The 16,912-nt window shown below is 41.1% G+C and overlaps 1 protein-coding gene across 30 annotated transcripts in view; it reads left to right on the top strand.

Moving 5' to 3' along the window:
• Positions 1 to 16,912, top strand: part of AMN1 (antagonist of mitotic exit network 1 homolog) — an 81,441-nt gene that overhangs the window by 51,843 nt on the left and 12,686 nt on the right. For 10 of the 30 annotated variants that reach the window (XM_081591651.1, XM_081591656.1, XM_081591649.1 and 7 more), the window contains one exon: positions 4,425 to 5,007. The exons of 14 other annotated variants lie outside the window; for them this stretch is intronic. In XM_081591651.1, coding sequence (XP_081447777.1) covers positions 4,425 to 4,429 — 5 coding nt within the window. In that variant the 3' untranslated portion in view covers positions 4,430 to 5,007. Of the gene's footprint in view, positions 1 to 4,424; positions 5,008 to 10,341; positions 11,841 to 16,912 lie in introns of those variants that run through there. 6 more of the 30 variants (XR_014082425.1, XR_014082423.1, XR_014082421.1 and 3 more) reach the window with 1 other exon arrangement.

The raw sequence follows: 16,912 nt of genomic DNA on the forward strand, positions 1-16,912 counted from the left end.
GCGACCCCATGGACTATAGCCTACCAGGCTCCTCTGTCTGTGGAATTCTCCAGGCAAGAATACTGGAGTAGAGTGAGCTGCCATTCCCTTCTCCAAGTGTGTGTGTGTGCTAAGTCGCTTCAGTTGTGTCCAACTGTTTGCAACCCTATGGACTGTAGCTTGTCAGGGTCCTCTGTCCATTTGGATTCTCCAGGCCAGAATACTGGAGTGGGTTGCCATGCCCTCCTCCAGGGGATCTTCCCAACCCAGGGATTGAACCCATGTCTCCTGAAGCTCCTGCATTGCAGGTGCATTCTTAACCACTGAGCCACCAGGGAAGCCCCTCCTTCTTCAGATCTTCCTAACCCAGGGATTGAACCCAGGTCTCCTGCATTGCAGGCAGATTCTTTATACCATCTGATCCACCAGGGTAAGTATGAGGCTGCTTGGGTTCAAATCTTGGTTTCATCTTTCAATAACTGTGTAACCTTGAGTAAATTACTTAACCCATTCCATTATTCAGTTTCCTCATCTGAAGGTGAGTATAATGACAGTACCTACCTTGTAAACTTAATCATGACAACACATTTTTTGGTGCCTAGCACATAACCGAGGGCTCAGTAAATGTTAATCATGATGATGGTGATGGTGATGGTGGTGATGGCCAAGGCTCAATAAATGCTAACTGTGATGATAAGGATGATGGTGGCAGTAGTAGTGGTCATGATATTAAACGTGATGCTTTATGTAGTCAAGTTTATAATATTACATCCATCAAATATGCTAAATGACCTGTTAACTGTAATTACACCAAGCTGTAGCCATTGAGATTCAGAATCATTTGGCTGATGTGGTACTTCACTTAATTAGTCACAGCCTTTGGCTTGTATAAGAGCCATGACACCTCTTTCACATTATTCCTACTCATGGGTCCCCTACCACAATATAAACCTGGTTCTCACTTGTCAGTCAGTACTTAATGCCCTGCCCTTGCAGCTTATTTTCCTAATTATAGTTTAATAGTTACTGTCCTTTTGACAACTTCCACTTTTTCTGTTTGAACTGCCAATCTAAACTAAGCCTGTAATGGGTTATATTTGGTTATCAAAGACATCTGTAATGAAGGCTAAAATCTTATTCTAGGTAGACATTTTTCAGAACACTAAAGCCAAAACTTTAGTTGGAAACTATTACCAGTGGGTACCTCTGGGGAAGGCTGTGGAGAGACAAGAGTAGGAAAAAGCCTTCACCATATACCCTTTTGTTCTTTTGAATTTTGTACCATGTGAATGATTTTACCTATTAAAAATTAATAATCATAATTTTAAGAAAATAATTTAGAACCAGAAAAATTCATGTGACTGAGTACAGGGAATCAGTTAATGTGAACACTATTCTGAGGGTTATGAGAAGGCAGGTAGAGGCTCTCTAGTCATCAAACAAAGCAGAAAATTATATTTTAACAAGAAGGCTATTATTGTAAGGTGGAGGAGACCACAATATGTGAAATGTAATTGCAGCCATTTTTGATAATAGGTCTTTTCAGGATACCAACTAAAAGTGTGTAAATCTACTCAGTGAGGTATATGTATGTTTAATCAATACACTGAACAAGAAAGTGGTATTCATAAAGTGACTCCATTTTCCTCTCACTATATTGATTACAAATTTGCTCTAAAGGAGTTAATTTTTCCCAAACCCCAATGAAAATCTCAAACATGTGCCACTGACTTTTCTTATCATTCTCATCCCGTGTGATGCTCCAAACGAGTTCAAATTAAAGCTTTTCACTCCTCCAGTTAGCTCAGGTTTGCTGTAGGTGGAAAGACTGCTGTGTTAAGGGAACATTGTTAGTTTCCCTGTTTTCCCTCCTGATTCTCCTCTTCCTTTCCTAATTCACCCAGCATAGTTTCTGACCTCAGCAATGTTAGCGCAGGGTAGGACTGCGGTGAGCAGGAGGGCAGGTAAGGGAAAGAAAAGTCTTACTTGAGCACTTACCGCTGTGATCTAGTGGCAGCACCATGGGCTCAGTGGGTGAGCTGATCCTGATCCATACTCTTACAAAAGTGGGGCACTGTTGACCTTCTTCAGAGACCACTTTCTGCCACTCCCCTCTTCACTGCATATATCTCCTATCTACAGTTCTCTTGATTCAAGCAAATGTGTCTCCTGGCTAGTAGCGAACGTTTTCTTCCTCTGCCCGCATGCCTTTAGCAGCATTCCTTCAGTTTCTTTCTGTTGAGGTTGCCTCGACCATCACGGTTGCTTTCATGAGCAAAATACAAGGCAACCCATGCCAGCCCCCATCTGTCCACAGGAAACAATACTGTAGATGGTGAGAGTGCAGATATTTCCCCACTTCAGTCCTCTCTTTAGCCACACGGACTCTTAACATAGCCTGCTTTTTAGTTTTCTTAGGTCTGATGTGTACTGTTTGTGATGTGTATCGTGTTCCCCAAGCTCCAACGGATGTATCAGATTCTCCAACTGATCCCCTTGGAGCCCTCTCTCGCTAGGCTTGAAGGGAAGAGCAAGCACCTGCAGCCCTCTTTCTAGAACTCAGATCACAACTGTCTTCAAAGAAATCCTTTCTTTAATTTCCAGTTTTCCATCACTTCCCATTTTTACACTTTTATATCTTTGAATGGATAAGGCACCAAAGATTTCAAAATCATTTTTCAGCCAAGCATTTGCAAGTCATATACAAGTGGTCTGGTACCTCATTTTGGAATGAGAGAGTAGCTGGTACCTCTAGTCCTAGAACCTTAGCTGGAATAATTCTGGTTTAATGTTCTGTTATATTTGTCTCAGATCAGCCTGACTACTTAACACATTATAAACTCAACCTTTGTTAATTTTACGTTGATCATCTTTCTGGTTACAATTTGGAAATAGTTAATTTGGCATTTTGTCTCTACTTCTAATAGAAGTGAAAACAGACTATACACAATCAACCAGAAAAGCTTCTCCTTGGGCAAACTGCTTAAAACAATTATCAAAGACCTTATAGGTAATGAAATATTTAGAAGGTACAACCAAAAACTGAAAATTTGAGTACAAGACCAATATTAAAATGCTTAAATGTGCCTGTATTAATATAGAAATGACTAATGAATATGAATTGAAAATATGTTGCAGTGATTAGTTTGATTTTTAAAGCAAAAAGACAGTTTTGAGATAAATTATATAATTACTGAGATTGCTGGAAACCAAAGATATATTATCAGCTGGTGAATTAAAGAGAAATGCCTATCTAGTATGATTATGTAACACTGGATATAGATTACTGGAGTGGGTTGCTGTTTCCTTCTCCAGGAGAGCTTCTTGACCCAGGGATCAAATCCAGGTCTCCTGCACTGTAGGTGGATTCTTGATTGCTGCACCACCAGGGAAGCCCCTGACTATAGACACTAGGAAAGCTTAATCCCACTCTTTTCCCGTCTATATAATAACTCAAACTACTGAATTTACCAACTCTCATGTGGCCTAGCAAAGGGATGACAAATAACCTCCCTCCTCAGTCTCCTGGGAGTTCCCTTACTTTACTTCCTTTCCAAGACTCATACACACACCCTTTTGGAAGTTCTTCTGTTGTGTGGGACTCCCCTTCCCTGCAAACCTAGCAAAGGGCTGCCCAAGTAAATCTCCTTGTATGCTACTGCTACCTTGTGGTCATATCTTTTTTCTTGTTCTGCCACACAATCCCTTGCTCAAGGTATGCAGCATAAAACAAAATATGTTTATATGTCCAAAAAGTTTAGGAAATCTATCACTATTATGAATATTCATTTTTCAAAGACTCTAAGAAATACTGTAGCTAAGAAACTTTTTTATCTGAGTGCCAAGGAGTTAGAAATTTTCCTCTACCCTTTTAGATTCTTCTGGCTTATCTAAGACGTAAATTGACAGGAGGCAGGTAAAGAGGAGAAAATCAGAATTTACATACATGGGAGAGACCCAAGAGAACTGAGTAACTAGCCAAAATGTCTGAAACCTTCACCTTAACATCTTCAGCAGCTAAAGAGGACATGCAGGGGTAGATGTTTGGAACTTCAAAAGAGATGAAGGCAATTCACATGGAGATAAAAAAGCAAATGCTTGGCAAACAAATATTTGCTGGGCCATGCAGAAACAATGGAACATAAAGGTTCTCTGAACTCTAGGCCCCTCAGTGAGTTTCCCCCACCACACCTGGCCCAGATTCTTTGCAGATAATCTCTGATGGGGGCAGGAGGACTTGATCGGTACTTCCTTTAGGCAGTAAGGGGAAAGGGCAAAGTTTCTTCTTGAGTCTTTTGGGCCTTGATTGTTTTCGGCTTGAAATAATCCTGATGACAGACACTTTGGGATGGCTACAAGGTTTTGCTCCCCTAAACAAGCATTTCTCAAATTTTTTTAACACAGGATAATTTATGTTTTTTTTTTTTTAATCCCTGTTTTCACAGAATAGGAAAGTGAGAAACTGAAACGGTACTTGCCCATTATGACAGAGTTTTTACTAATAGTGCTAAGATTAAACAAAAATCTCAAGATGAAGTGAAATGAGCACCACTCCTCAGTGTCAGCCACACATAGGCACTTGCCATGGGAGCCTGCCATCTACCTCTACAAGGATTCAATCTTGTGCTGCGGTAGCTGTTGACCTTCAACACCCCCTGAAAGGAGTTCAAGGTGGAGAAATGAGGCACTCTGTGCTGGTGGGGAGGGGGAAACTGGCAGGTCAGGTCTTCAGATAGTTAGATATTTTCAGGAGCTGATTTTATAGACCCAATTCTTGTATCTCATCTGTAGAAAAGTGCTAAAATCCTTCATGGAGACGATTGTTTCTCATGACCAGCAGAAAGCTTCACGAGGCTTGCAGCAACTTTCTGGGAAAATGTGTGCTTGATTTCATATACTTTCCCTTCCCCAAAATCACATATATCCTGACCTTTCCCCTTACCTCTTTGGAGCATATTCTCTGAGGTGCTGTCTCCTGGGCTGCAGTCCTCATTTTGCCCCCAAATAAAATTTATCTCGTAACTCTCACATTATGCATTTTTTTAAGTCAACATTGGTCTCCTCAGTTCAGTTCAGTTCAGTTGCTCAGTGGTGTCCGACGTGTTGCGACCCCATAGACTGCAGCACGCCAGGCCTCCCTGTCCATCACCACTGCCGGAGTTGAGTCAAACTCATGTCCATTGAGTCAGTGATGCCATCCAACCATCTCATCCTCTGTCATCCTCTTCTCCTTCTGCCCACAATCGTTCCCAGCATCAGGGTCTTTTCCAATGAATCAATTCTTTGCATCAGGTGGCCAAAGTATTGGAGTTTCAGTTTGAACATCAGTCCTTCCAATGAACACCCAGGACTGATTTCCTTTAGGATGGATTGGCTGGATCTCCTTACAGTCCAAGAGACTCTCAAGAGTCTTCTCAAACACCACAGTTCAAAAGCATCAATTCTTCGGCGTTTAGCTTTCTTCACAGTCCAACTCTCACATCCATACATGACTACTGGAAGAAACATAGCCTTGACTAGACAGACCTTTGTTGACAAAGTAATGTCTGCTTTTTAATATGCCTTCTAGGTTGGTCATAACTTTTCTTCCAAGGAGTAAGTGTCTTTTAATTTCATGGCTGCAATCACCATCAGCAGTGATTTTGGAGCCCCAAAAAATAAAGTCAGCCACTGTTTCCACTGTTTACCCATCTATCTGCCATAAAGTGATGGGACCGGATGCCATGATCTTAGTTTTCTGAATGTTGAGCTTTAAGCCAACTTTTTCACTCTCCTCTTTCACTTTCATCAAGAGGCTCTTCAGTTCTTCTTCACTTTCTGCCATAAGGGTGGTGTCATCGGCATATCTGAGGTTATTGATATTTCTCCCGGCAATCTTGATTCGAGCTTGTGCTTCATCGAGTCCAACATTTCACATGATGTACTCTGCATATAACTTAAATAAAAGGGATGACAATATACAGCTTTGATGTACTCCTTTCTTGATTTGTAACCAGTCTGTTGTTCCATGTCAGTTCTAACTGTTGCTTCCTGACCAGCATACAGATTTCCCAAGAGGCAAGTCAGGTGGTCTGGTATTCCCATCTCTTTAAGAATTTTCCAGTTTGTGGTGATCCACACAGTCAAAGGCTTTGGCATAGCAAATAAAGCAGAAGTAGATGTTTTTCTAGAAATCTCTTCTCTCCAAAACACTGAATAACTTAACTTTATGGACCTCAACTTTCCCTTATGTATAACTGTCAATCATAAATTTGGGTGATCTGATAATAATACAGGAATTCCTATACAATGGCTTTTATCATTAAAGTTTCTTAAAGAGAAAAAAGCTGAAGTTTTTCAACTACCCAGATCGTCTCTACTCTTCACTCTTTTCTGTCAGCATTGCACCATTGTATATCTTTGCTACCATCATTGAATAAAAATAAGTCAGTTCAGTCGCTCATCGTGTCTGACTCTTTGTGACCCCATGGACTGCAGCACGCCAGGCCTCCCTGTCCATCACCAACTCCCAGAGTTTACTCAAACTCATGTCCATTGAGTTGGTGATGCCATCCAACCATCTCATCCTCTGTTGTCCCCTTCTTCTCCCGCCTTCAACCTTTCCCAGCATCAGGGTGTTTTCTAGTGAATCAGTTCTTCATATCTGGTGGCCAAAGTATTGGAGTTTCAGCTTCAACATCAGTCCTTCCAATGAATATTAAGGACTGATTTCCTTTAGGATGGACTGGTTGGATCTCCTTGGTGTCCAAGGGACTCTCAAGAGTCTTCTCCAACACCACAGTTCAATAAAAATAAAATGAGTTAATATATTCACCTTATGTTTATTAATTTCTTTTTTCTCCAAAGAAGACAAATGCTTTTTTTAACCCGATAAATGAAAGTTCTTTCTTCTTTCCTATCCTAACACTTTATATGCTTCCTCTTTTATATTCATGTGATTGCTCACATCTGACTAGATAAAACAATATGATTTATATTCTGTAAAAGGAGGGTATGTATAGGACTTCCCTGGCAGTCCACTGGTTAAGCTTTACCTTCCAATGCAGGGGGTATGGGTTTGATCCCTGGTCAGGGAGCTAAGATCCCACATGCCTCTAGGACAAAAAACCAAAACATGAAACAAGCAATATTGTAACAAATTCAATAAAGACTTTAAAAATGGTCCACTTTTAAAAAAGAATGTATGTATATACATATGTTTGTGCAATTCTAGTATTATGACCATCCTCAAGAAAAAGAAATGCAAAAAAGCAAAACGGTTGTCTTAGGAGGCCTTACAAATAGCTGTGAAAAGACGGGAAGCGAAAAGCAAAGGAGAAAAGGAAAGATACACCCATTTGAATGCAGAGTTCCAAACAATAGCAAGGAGAGATAAGAAAGCCTTCCTCAGTGATCAATGCAAAGAAATAGAGGAAAACAATAGAATGAGAAAGACTAGAGATCTCTTCAAGAAAATTAGAGATACCAAGGGAATATTTCATGCAAGAATGGGCACAATAAAGGACAGAAATGGTATGGACCTAACAGAAGCAGAAGATATTAAGAAGAGGTGGCAAGAATACATAGAAGAACTGTACAAAAAAGATCTTCACCACCCAGATAATCACGATGGTGTGATCACTCATCTAGAGCCAGACATCCTGGAATGTGAAGTCAAGTGGGCCTTAGAAAGCATCACTACGAACAAAGCTAGTGGAGGTGATGGAATTCCAGTTGAGCTATTTCAAATCCTGAAAGATGACGCTGTGAAAGTGCTACATTCAATATGCCAGCAAATATGGAAAACTCAGCAGTGGCCACAGGACTGGAAAAGGTCAGTTTTCATTCCAATCCCAAAGAAAGGCAATGCCAAAGAATGCTCAAACTACCACACAATTGCACTCATCTCACACGATAGTAAAGTAATGCTTAAAATTCTCCAAGCCAGGCTTCAGCAATACATGAATTGTGAACTTCCAGATATTCAAGCTGGATTTAGAAAAGGCAGAGGAACCAGAGGTCAAATTGCTAACATCTGCTGGATCATCAAAAAAGCAAGAGAGTTCCAGAAAAGCATCTATTTCTGCTTTATTGATTATGCCAAGGCCTTTGACTGTGTGGATCACAATAAACTGTGGAAAATTCTGAAAGAGATGGGAATACCAGACCATCTGACCTGTCTCTTGAGAAACCTGTATGCAGGTCAGGAAGCAACAGTTAGAACTGGACATGGAACATCTGACTGGTTCCAAATAGGAAAAGGAGTATGTCAAGGCTGTATGTTGTCACCCTGCTTATTTAACTTATATGCAGAGTACATCATGAGACATGCTGGGCTGGAGGAGGCACAAGCTGGAATCAAGATTGCCAGGAAAAATATCAATAACTTCAGATATTCAGATGACACCACCCTTATGGCAGAAAATGAAGAAGAACTAAAGAGCCTCTTGATGAAAGTGAAAGAGGAGAGTGAAAAAGTTGGCTTAAAGCTCAACATTCAGAAAACTAAGATCATGGCATCCGGTCCCATCACTTCATGGCAGATAGATGGGGACACATTGGAAACCTTGTCAGACTTTATTTTTGTGGGCTTCAAAATCACTGTAGATGGTGATTGCAGCCATGAAATTAAAAGATGCTTACTCCTTGGAAGGAAAGTTATGACCAACCTAGACAGCATATTAAAAAGCAGAGACATTCCTTTGTCAACAAAGGTCAGTCTAGTCAAGGCTATGGTTTTCCCAGTGGTCATGCATGGATGTGAGAGTTGGACTATAAAGAAAGCTGAGTGCCGAAGAATTGATGCTTTTGTACTGTGGTGTTGGAGAAGACTCTTGAGAGTCCCTTGGACTGCAAGGAGATCCAACCAGTCCATCCTAAAGGAGATCAGTCCTGGGTGTTCATTGGAAGGACTGATGTTGAAGCTGAAACTCCAATACTTTGGCCAGCTGATGAGAAGAGCTGACTCATTGGAAAAGACCCTGATGCTGGGAAAGATTGAGAGCAGGAGGAGAAGGGGATGACAGAGCATGAGATGGCTGGATGGCATCACCGACTCAATGGACATGGGTTTGGGTGGACTCAGGGAGTTGGTGTTGGACAGGGAGGCCTGGGATGTTGCGGTTCATGGGGTCACAAAGAGTCGGACATGACTGAACGACTGAACTGAACTGAACTGAGTGTTATGTTATCCTCAAAGCAACCTGACCCCCAAATAGGCAGTTACTCATCTGATTCCCTGAATTAATAAGTTTATCTTCTACTCTGTGTTTCTAAGTTTTTTATAAAATTTCATAAGATTTCAATCAGACTTTAAGGAAAACTACACATTATAAATTAGGTATTGAAACTGTTAGAAGCACTCTGATTTTATATCTGCAGAAGAGAAAAAAATTAAGCTGCTGTTTAAAATACTGTAAATTATAGACATTATGGAAAACAGGAAAATAATTTTAAAATGTATTATTTTAAATTCATTTATGTCTGCTATGATTTTCAGTAATATCAACTCACACAGTGTTGTTAATCTCCTTAATTGGACATGTATTTCTATTTCTAACCATTACCTAAACATGTTTCTCAGTATTCACAGCCATCTCGGTTTAGATTTTGGAAGGCCAATAAAGGAATTAGCACAAACATCCTTATGTTTATATTGAGAGGCAGGAAAACCCAACAGGAAATCTGCCACTTTTGGTTCACTTGACTCAAATTTTAGTGATATCTGAGAATTTGTTTCAGCTTGATTACTTTACAAGCAAATTCTTTAGATTCCTGGATAATAAATATGTCAAGATTTACCACATTGAGCCAAGTGGTTTGTTTCAGAGTTTCCTGTAATTAAGCTGATTCCTTGCTTCAAGGACAACTACTTTTTAAATTTCATATATTTCATTTTCTGCGTCCTATATTATTCTGTTTCTTCATCATTCTTTAGTCATCTATTACTAATCCAGCATGACAGAACTTCTTTATGCCACACACTTGTAATGAAATATTAGAAAAAATGTGTGCAGCCTCACTTTTTTACCTGTATATTCTATTAAAATGTGTTAATTACATTTCCCTTGATCATTTGAAAGACTTAGTTTGTTAATTTATATTCCCATAGTTTCTTCTTTTTCTTGGGGCTTCAACAGCTCCCATAGTGAATTTCTTTCAAAAAGTGGTCTCCATCTACATTAGTCATAGATTTTTTAAAAGATGGTAAAGTAAAAGATTCCTCAGAAGTCGTCTACACAGTTTCTTTTTTTGAAAGATAAGGGAACAGAAATACAGTGAATTTAGGTGGCTTGTCCCAGATATTAGAAATAGGTACTAGTAGAACTGGAAGTGAAAAACCTAAATCACCTAATCCACAATCTCTACTTCTTTTTCTAATAGAGCAACTTCCTAAGCCTTTGGTGTCAAGTGGCTTAACTACTAATAGAGAAGGGAAGAAAGTAGGAGAGTGACATCAAGCATCAGTAGTGTGGTTGGTATAAATGACCTTTAGAATCGTTTTCAGTCCTGAGTCTGGTTTTGGTGAGTAGCAGAATTGTTGTTTAGTTGCGTAGTCATGTCTGACTGCCAGGCTCCTCTATCCATGGGATTTCCCGGTAAGAATACTGCAGTGGGTTGCCATTTTCTTCTCTGGGGGATCTTTCAGACCCAGGGATCGAACCCAGGTCTCCTGCATTGGCAGGTGGGTTCTTTACACTGAGCCACCAGAGAAGCCCGAGTAGCAGAATAAGCCACCCCAAATATGCCTCTTTGGCATAAGGATTATTTTAAGCTATTTTTCCTGAGAATCAGCAGACACTGGAGGAGCTCTGAAAAGGGTAGAAGTTACCCTTTTGTAAATAGAGTATACATTTTTAAAGAGAATCTTCATTTGTAAAATGTCTCCCTTGGTGTCTTCCTCTCTGTACCAAGAGGAGAGTGAAAGTGAGAAGAGAGGGATGACTCTAAATCAGAATCATATTCAGTGGATAAGGCACTTTAAAGCTTTATAGTGAATCTTACTGTTACCAAACTGAAATTGGGTCTCTTCACCCCATGTGCAGCAAAGCCAATCTTCTGACACCAAGTGGTGGTGAGGGAAAGTGCAGGGTGCCAAGCAAGTAGTGTGGGCAGCTGATTCTCAAAAGGCGGGAACTCCCTGATGGCTCTCAGCCAAGGGTTTTTAAAGGCAACATAAGTGATGAGGGTCGCAGGGCGCATGATCAACTCATGCATGTTTTTCTGATTGGTTGGTAGTGAAATAGCAGGTTGTTTTGGGAATCTCAAACATCAGTCTCCTGGTTTCAGTCAGTCTGGGGTCAGCCAAAATGCGGGTGGTCATCATGTAGTCAACATCTTCCATTTGGTGAAAGGGGTGTTAGTTTCTGCAGAAAAACTCAAAGATATGCATCAGATTATTATCTGTATCCCTTCAGGAGGAACTAGGAGTCCTGTGACTCTGTTGTTCAAGCTAGGATTACTTTTCTTGCTTGACTGCTTTCTTTGTTTCTGCATTTTCTATTTTTCTAATCATTAACTGTTTAAGTCTGCTCTTTGGAACTCAGGGAAGCCTAGTAGACACAAGGTTTTTCTATAAATAAGAAGTGGGAGACATGGAGGGGATTGTACCTAGGAGGACCTGGCAGAGTTTGGTTTCATTACCCTTGTTAATTGTACTTTTACTGGTAACTTTCCATAACCAGTTTGCCAACAATCCCAACATCTCTTAATTGTCTTTAGCTGAAAATGGTGGTAACTTGGGCCATCTCAAGGAGTTTACTCATTTTTCCTGATTATCTCCCATATATATATGAAGTATTCTTGTTGATAAACTTCTGTTTGTTTTTCTTTTGTTAATTCGTCTTTGGTTACAAGGGGATCTCAGCCAAGAGCTCAGAAGGGTAAAGAATCTTTTTCCTCTTCCATAGTTTCTACAAAATATTCTGGCAAGAGATCATGAAATACTTAAGAGACGCCACAGTTTCTCCCTATAGCATAAGAAACTTACAGGCATCAAATATTCCTCCTATTGACTCACTGCCCTAAGTACTCTATATATTTATGAGGAAAAGCTGCCTGAGGAGACTGAGTAATGTAATACTGGAAAAGATTGAGGGCAGAAAGAGATGAGGGCATCAGAGGATGAGATGGCTGGATGGCATCACCAATGCAATGGACATGAATTTGGGCAAACTCCAGGAGATGGTCAGGGACAGGGAGGCCTGGCATGCTATAGTCCATGGGGTTGCAAAGAGTCAGACACAACTAGGCAACTACCCTCTAGCATCAAATTTTGTAATTACATTAATATACACTGTATTCTCAGAGCTAGAGGGAAAAGTGTTTTTCTATTTATGTGTAATAATAAATTCCTACAGAAGAATGACACAAGTATAATCAGAAGATAAATATTTACATATATTTGATAATAAATTCATAATTAGTAAAAATGCCAAAATAGTCTTAGAAACACCAACTAAAGTATATCAGGAAGTATATGTTTCCCATTTTGTTCTTTTTCAAAACTGTATTGACTGTTCTGATTCCCTTAAATTCCTGTGTAAATACTAGGATCATTTTGTCAATTTCTTTTTTAAAAATTAGGTGGCATTTTGCTAAGGATGGCATTGAACCTGTAGATCAGTTTGGGGAGTACTGCCATCTTAACAAAAACTCTTCTGATCTATGAAAAAATGGATAATGATCCATGAATCATTTATTCTGATCTTTGAATAAATGGACACCTTCCCATTTACTAGACCTACTTTCATTTCTTTCAACATCTTTTGTAGTTTTCAGAGTACAAGTTTTTCACTTATTTTGTTAAACTTATTCCTAAGTATTCTTTTTGATGGTAATATAAATGAAATTATTTTCTTAATTTCATTTTGTAACCAAACCCAGGTTTGGCTGCTTGCCTCTCATATGCCAGTAATTCAAGAGGCAAGTGTCAGTAGAAAACAAAGTGCTTTAATCAGAAAACCTGGAGGAATTCCCTGGCATTCCAGCAGTTAGGACTCCATGCTTTCACTGCCGATAGCCTGGGTTTGGTCCCTGGTGGGAGAACTAAGGTCCTGCAAGCCTCCTGGAATAGCCAAAATAATATAATAATAGTGAAGGAGAAGAAGAAAGAAAGCAAAAAGGTGACAATCTGGGAAGATGGTGGATTCATGCCTAGAGACTAACTCCATGGACTCTGCTCAGTGATGACAGTTTTTAAAGGGAAAGATGGGAGAAAGAATCTTAGTGACACATCAAGGTAGGAAGTTGAGTAGAGTGCAGACTGGCTGACTCTTTCTTCAGAGAGAAGAAAACCTTGCCTGCATGATCTGCCTGCAGGATTGCTAAGGGGGCTGTTGGGGTTAGAGAGCCAGTCATTTTTTAAACTACTTAATTTTTCACTCTGACTTCTTTTTTATCCAGGAAAAGAATCAACAGGTTAGACAGGGCATAATGTGCATTCAGGAGAGCATAAGTCAGATGTTCGTTTCAATTGCTTACTGATTTCATTTCTATAATTAGCTCTTTTAAGATTAGAGGGGAACAGAAATGGGCAAACACAAAAGGGGCAAAGAGCTACTTTCAATTTTTGGATTGTTCATTGTATAGAAATAAATTTATTTTTGTATATTGATCTTATGCACTACAACATTTCTGAACTCATTAATTCTAATTTTTAGTAGATTCCTTAGAAAATTCTATATACCATATTATGTAACTACAATTAAAAAAAGTTTTACTTTTTCCTTTCCAACATGAATGGTTTTTCTTTTTCTTCCTTAATTTCCATGGTTAGAACCTCCAGTGCACTGTAGTATAGAAATGACAAAAGCAGAAATCTTTGTATTTGTTCCTGATCTTAGGGGGAAAGTAGTTAGACTCTCACCAGGAAGGTGGCAGCTTTTTCATATATGTCCTTTATCAGGTTGAAGAAGTTCCTTTCTGTTTCTAGTATGCTAAATGTTTTTATCATGAATGTTGGATTTTATCAAATGTCTTTTCTGTGTCTTTTGAAATGATTCATGTCATTTTTATCCTTTATTCTATTAACATGGTATAGCCATAAGCAAAATAATGTCCCCACCCAAATACGTCCATGTTCTAATGGTTAGGACCTACAAATATACTGACCTTACAATAGGAAGATGATCCTGAGTTACCTAGGTCAGCCCAGTGCAATCATTGTTGTTCAGTTGCTAAGTCATGTCCAACTCTTTGCCATGCCATGGACTGCAGCACACCAAATTCCCTGTCCTTCACTATCTCCCGGAGTTTACTCAGATTCATGTCCATTGAGTTGGTGATGCCATTAAACCATCTGGTCCTCTGTCATCCCCTTCTCCTCCTGCCCTCTATCTTTCCCAGCATTAGGATCTTTTCCAATGGGTCAGCTCCTCCTATCATGTGGCCCGAGTATTGGAGCTTCGGCTTCAGCCTCAATCCTTCCAATGAATATTCAGGATTGATTTCCTATAGGATTGACTGGTTTGATTCTCTCTTGCTGTCCAAGGGACTCTCAGGAGTCTTCTCTAGCACCACAATTTGAAAGCAACAAATCTTCGGCACTCAGCTCTCTTTATGGTCCAACTCTCACAACCATACATGTTGTTGTTTTTCAGTCACTCAGTCGTGTCCAACTCTTTGCAACCCCATGGACTGTAGCATGCCAGGCTTCCCTTTCTTTCACTGTCTCCCAGAGTTTGCTCAGATTCATGTCCATTGACTTGGTGATGCCATCCAACCATATCATCCTCTGTTGCCCCCTTCTCCTCCTGCCCTCAATCTTTCCCAGCATCAGGGTCTTTTCTAGTGAGTTGGCTCTTCCCATCAGGTGACCAAAGTATTGGAGTTTCAGCTTCAGCATCAGTCCTTCCAATTCAAGGTTGGTTTTCTTCAGGAATGATTGGTTTGATCTCCTTGCAGTCCAAGAGACTCTCAAGAGTCTTCTCCAGCATCACAGTTAGAAAGCATCAATTCTTTGGAAATCAGCCTTCTTTATGGTCCAACTGTCACATCTGTACTTGACTACTGGAAAAACCATAGCTTTGACTATATGGACCTTTGTTGGCAAAGTGATGTCTCTGGTTTTTAATATGCTGTCTAGGTTTGTCATCACTTTCCTTCCAAGGAGCAAGTGTCTTTTAATTTCATGGCTGCAGTCACCATCCACAATGATTTTGGAGCCTGAGAAAGTAAAATCTGCCACCGCTTCCACTTTTCCCCTTCTATTTGCTATGAAGTGATAGGACCAGATGCCATGATCTTAGTTTTTTTCGATGTTGGGTTTCATGCCAGCTTTTTCACTCTCCTCTTTCATGTTCTTGACTTCCTACTTTTGCATTCCAGTCCCCTATAATGAAAAGGACATCTTTTTTGGGTGTTAGTTCTAGAAGGTCTTGTAGGTTTTCATAGAACCATTCAACTTCAGCTTCTTCGGCGTTACTGGTCGGGGCATAGACTTGGATTACCGTGATATTGAATGGTTTGCCTTGGAAACGAACAGAGATCATTCTGTCGTTTTTGAGATTGCATCCAAGTACTGCATTTTGGACTCTTTTGTTGACCATGATGGCTACTCCATTTCTTCTAAGGGATTCTTGCCCACAGTAGTAGATATAATGGTCATCTGAGTTAAATTCACCCATTCCAGTCCATCTTAGTTCGCTGAATTGCGAAGAATTCTGAATTCCTAGAATGTCAACGTTCACTCTTGCCATCTCCTGTTTGACCACTTCCAGTTTGCCTTGATTCATGGACCTAACATTCCAGGTTCCTATGCAATATTGCTCTTTACAGCATCGGACTTTGCGTCTATCACCAGTCACATCCACAGTTGGGTATCGTTTTTGCTTTGGCTCCATCCCATCATTCTTTCTGGAGTTATTTCTCCACTGATCTCCATTAGCATATTGGGCACCTACTGACCTGGGGAGTTCATCTTTCAGTGTCCTATCCTTTTGCCTTTTCATACTGTTCATGGGGTTCTCAAGGCAAGAATACTGAAGTGTTTTGCCATGCCCTTCTCCAGTGGACCACAATCTGTCAGACCTCTCCACCATGACCCATCCGTCTTGGGTGGCCCCACACGGCATGGCTTAGTTTCATTGAGATAGACAAGGCTGTGGTCCGTGTGATCAGATTATCTAGTTTTCTGTAGTTTTAGTTTTAGTGTGTCTGCCCTCTGATGCCCTCTCGCAACACTTACCGTCTTACTTGGGTTTCTCTTACCTTGGGCCTTGGGTAATTCCTCTTACCGCCGCCGCCGGCCCCAGCCCCCGGCCTGGCCTAGCCCCTCTCGCCTGCTGCCCCCGGCCCCCCCGCCCCCGGCCCAGCCTAGGCCCTGTCAGCCGCTGCCCCCGGCCCCCGGCCCGGCCTAGCTCCTCTCGGCCGCCACCCCCAGCCCCCGGGCCCCGGCCCGGCTTAGGCCCTCTCGGCTGCCGCCCCCGGCTCCTGGCCCCCAGCCCGGCCTAGGCCCTGTTGGCCGCCGCCCCCAGCCCCTGGCCCGGCCTAGTCCCTCTGGGCTGCCACCCCTGGCCCGGCCTAGCCCCTGTCGGCCACTGCCCCCGGCCCCTGGCCCGGCCTAGGCCTTCTCGGCCGCCGCCCCCGGCCCGGCCTAGCCCCTGTTGGCCGCCGCCCCCGACCCCCGGCCCCCGGCTAATAGAGTTTTGCCACCAGAACACACTGGTAATAGCAAACACCCTATTCCAACAACACAAGAGAAGACTCTACACGTGGACATCACCAGATGGTCAACACCGAAATCAGATTGATTATATTCTTTGCAGCCAAAGATGGAGAAGCTCTATACAGTCAGCAAAAACAAGACCAGGAGCAGACTGTGGCTCAGATCATGAACTGCTTATTGCCAAATTCAGACTTAAATTGAAGAAAGTAGGGAAAACCACTAGACCATTCAGGTATGACCTAGATCAAATCCCTTATGAGTATACAGTGGAAGTGACAAATAGATTTA

Source organism: Giraffa tippelskirchi, chromosome 4 (genome assembly GCF_054371585.1).
Source record: "Giraffa tippelskirchi isolate mGirTip1 chromosome 4, T2T-mGirTip1v1.2.pri, whole genome shotgun sequence".
NCBI lineage: Eukaryota > Metazoa > Chordata > Mammalia > Artiodactyla > Giraffidae > Giraffa > Giraffa tippelskirchi.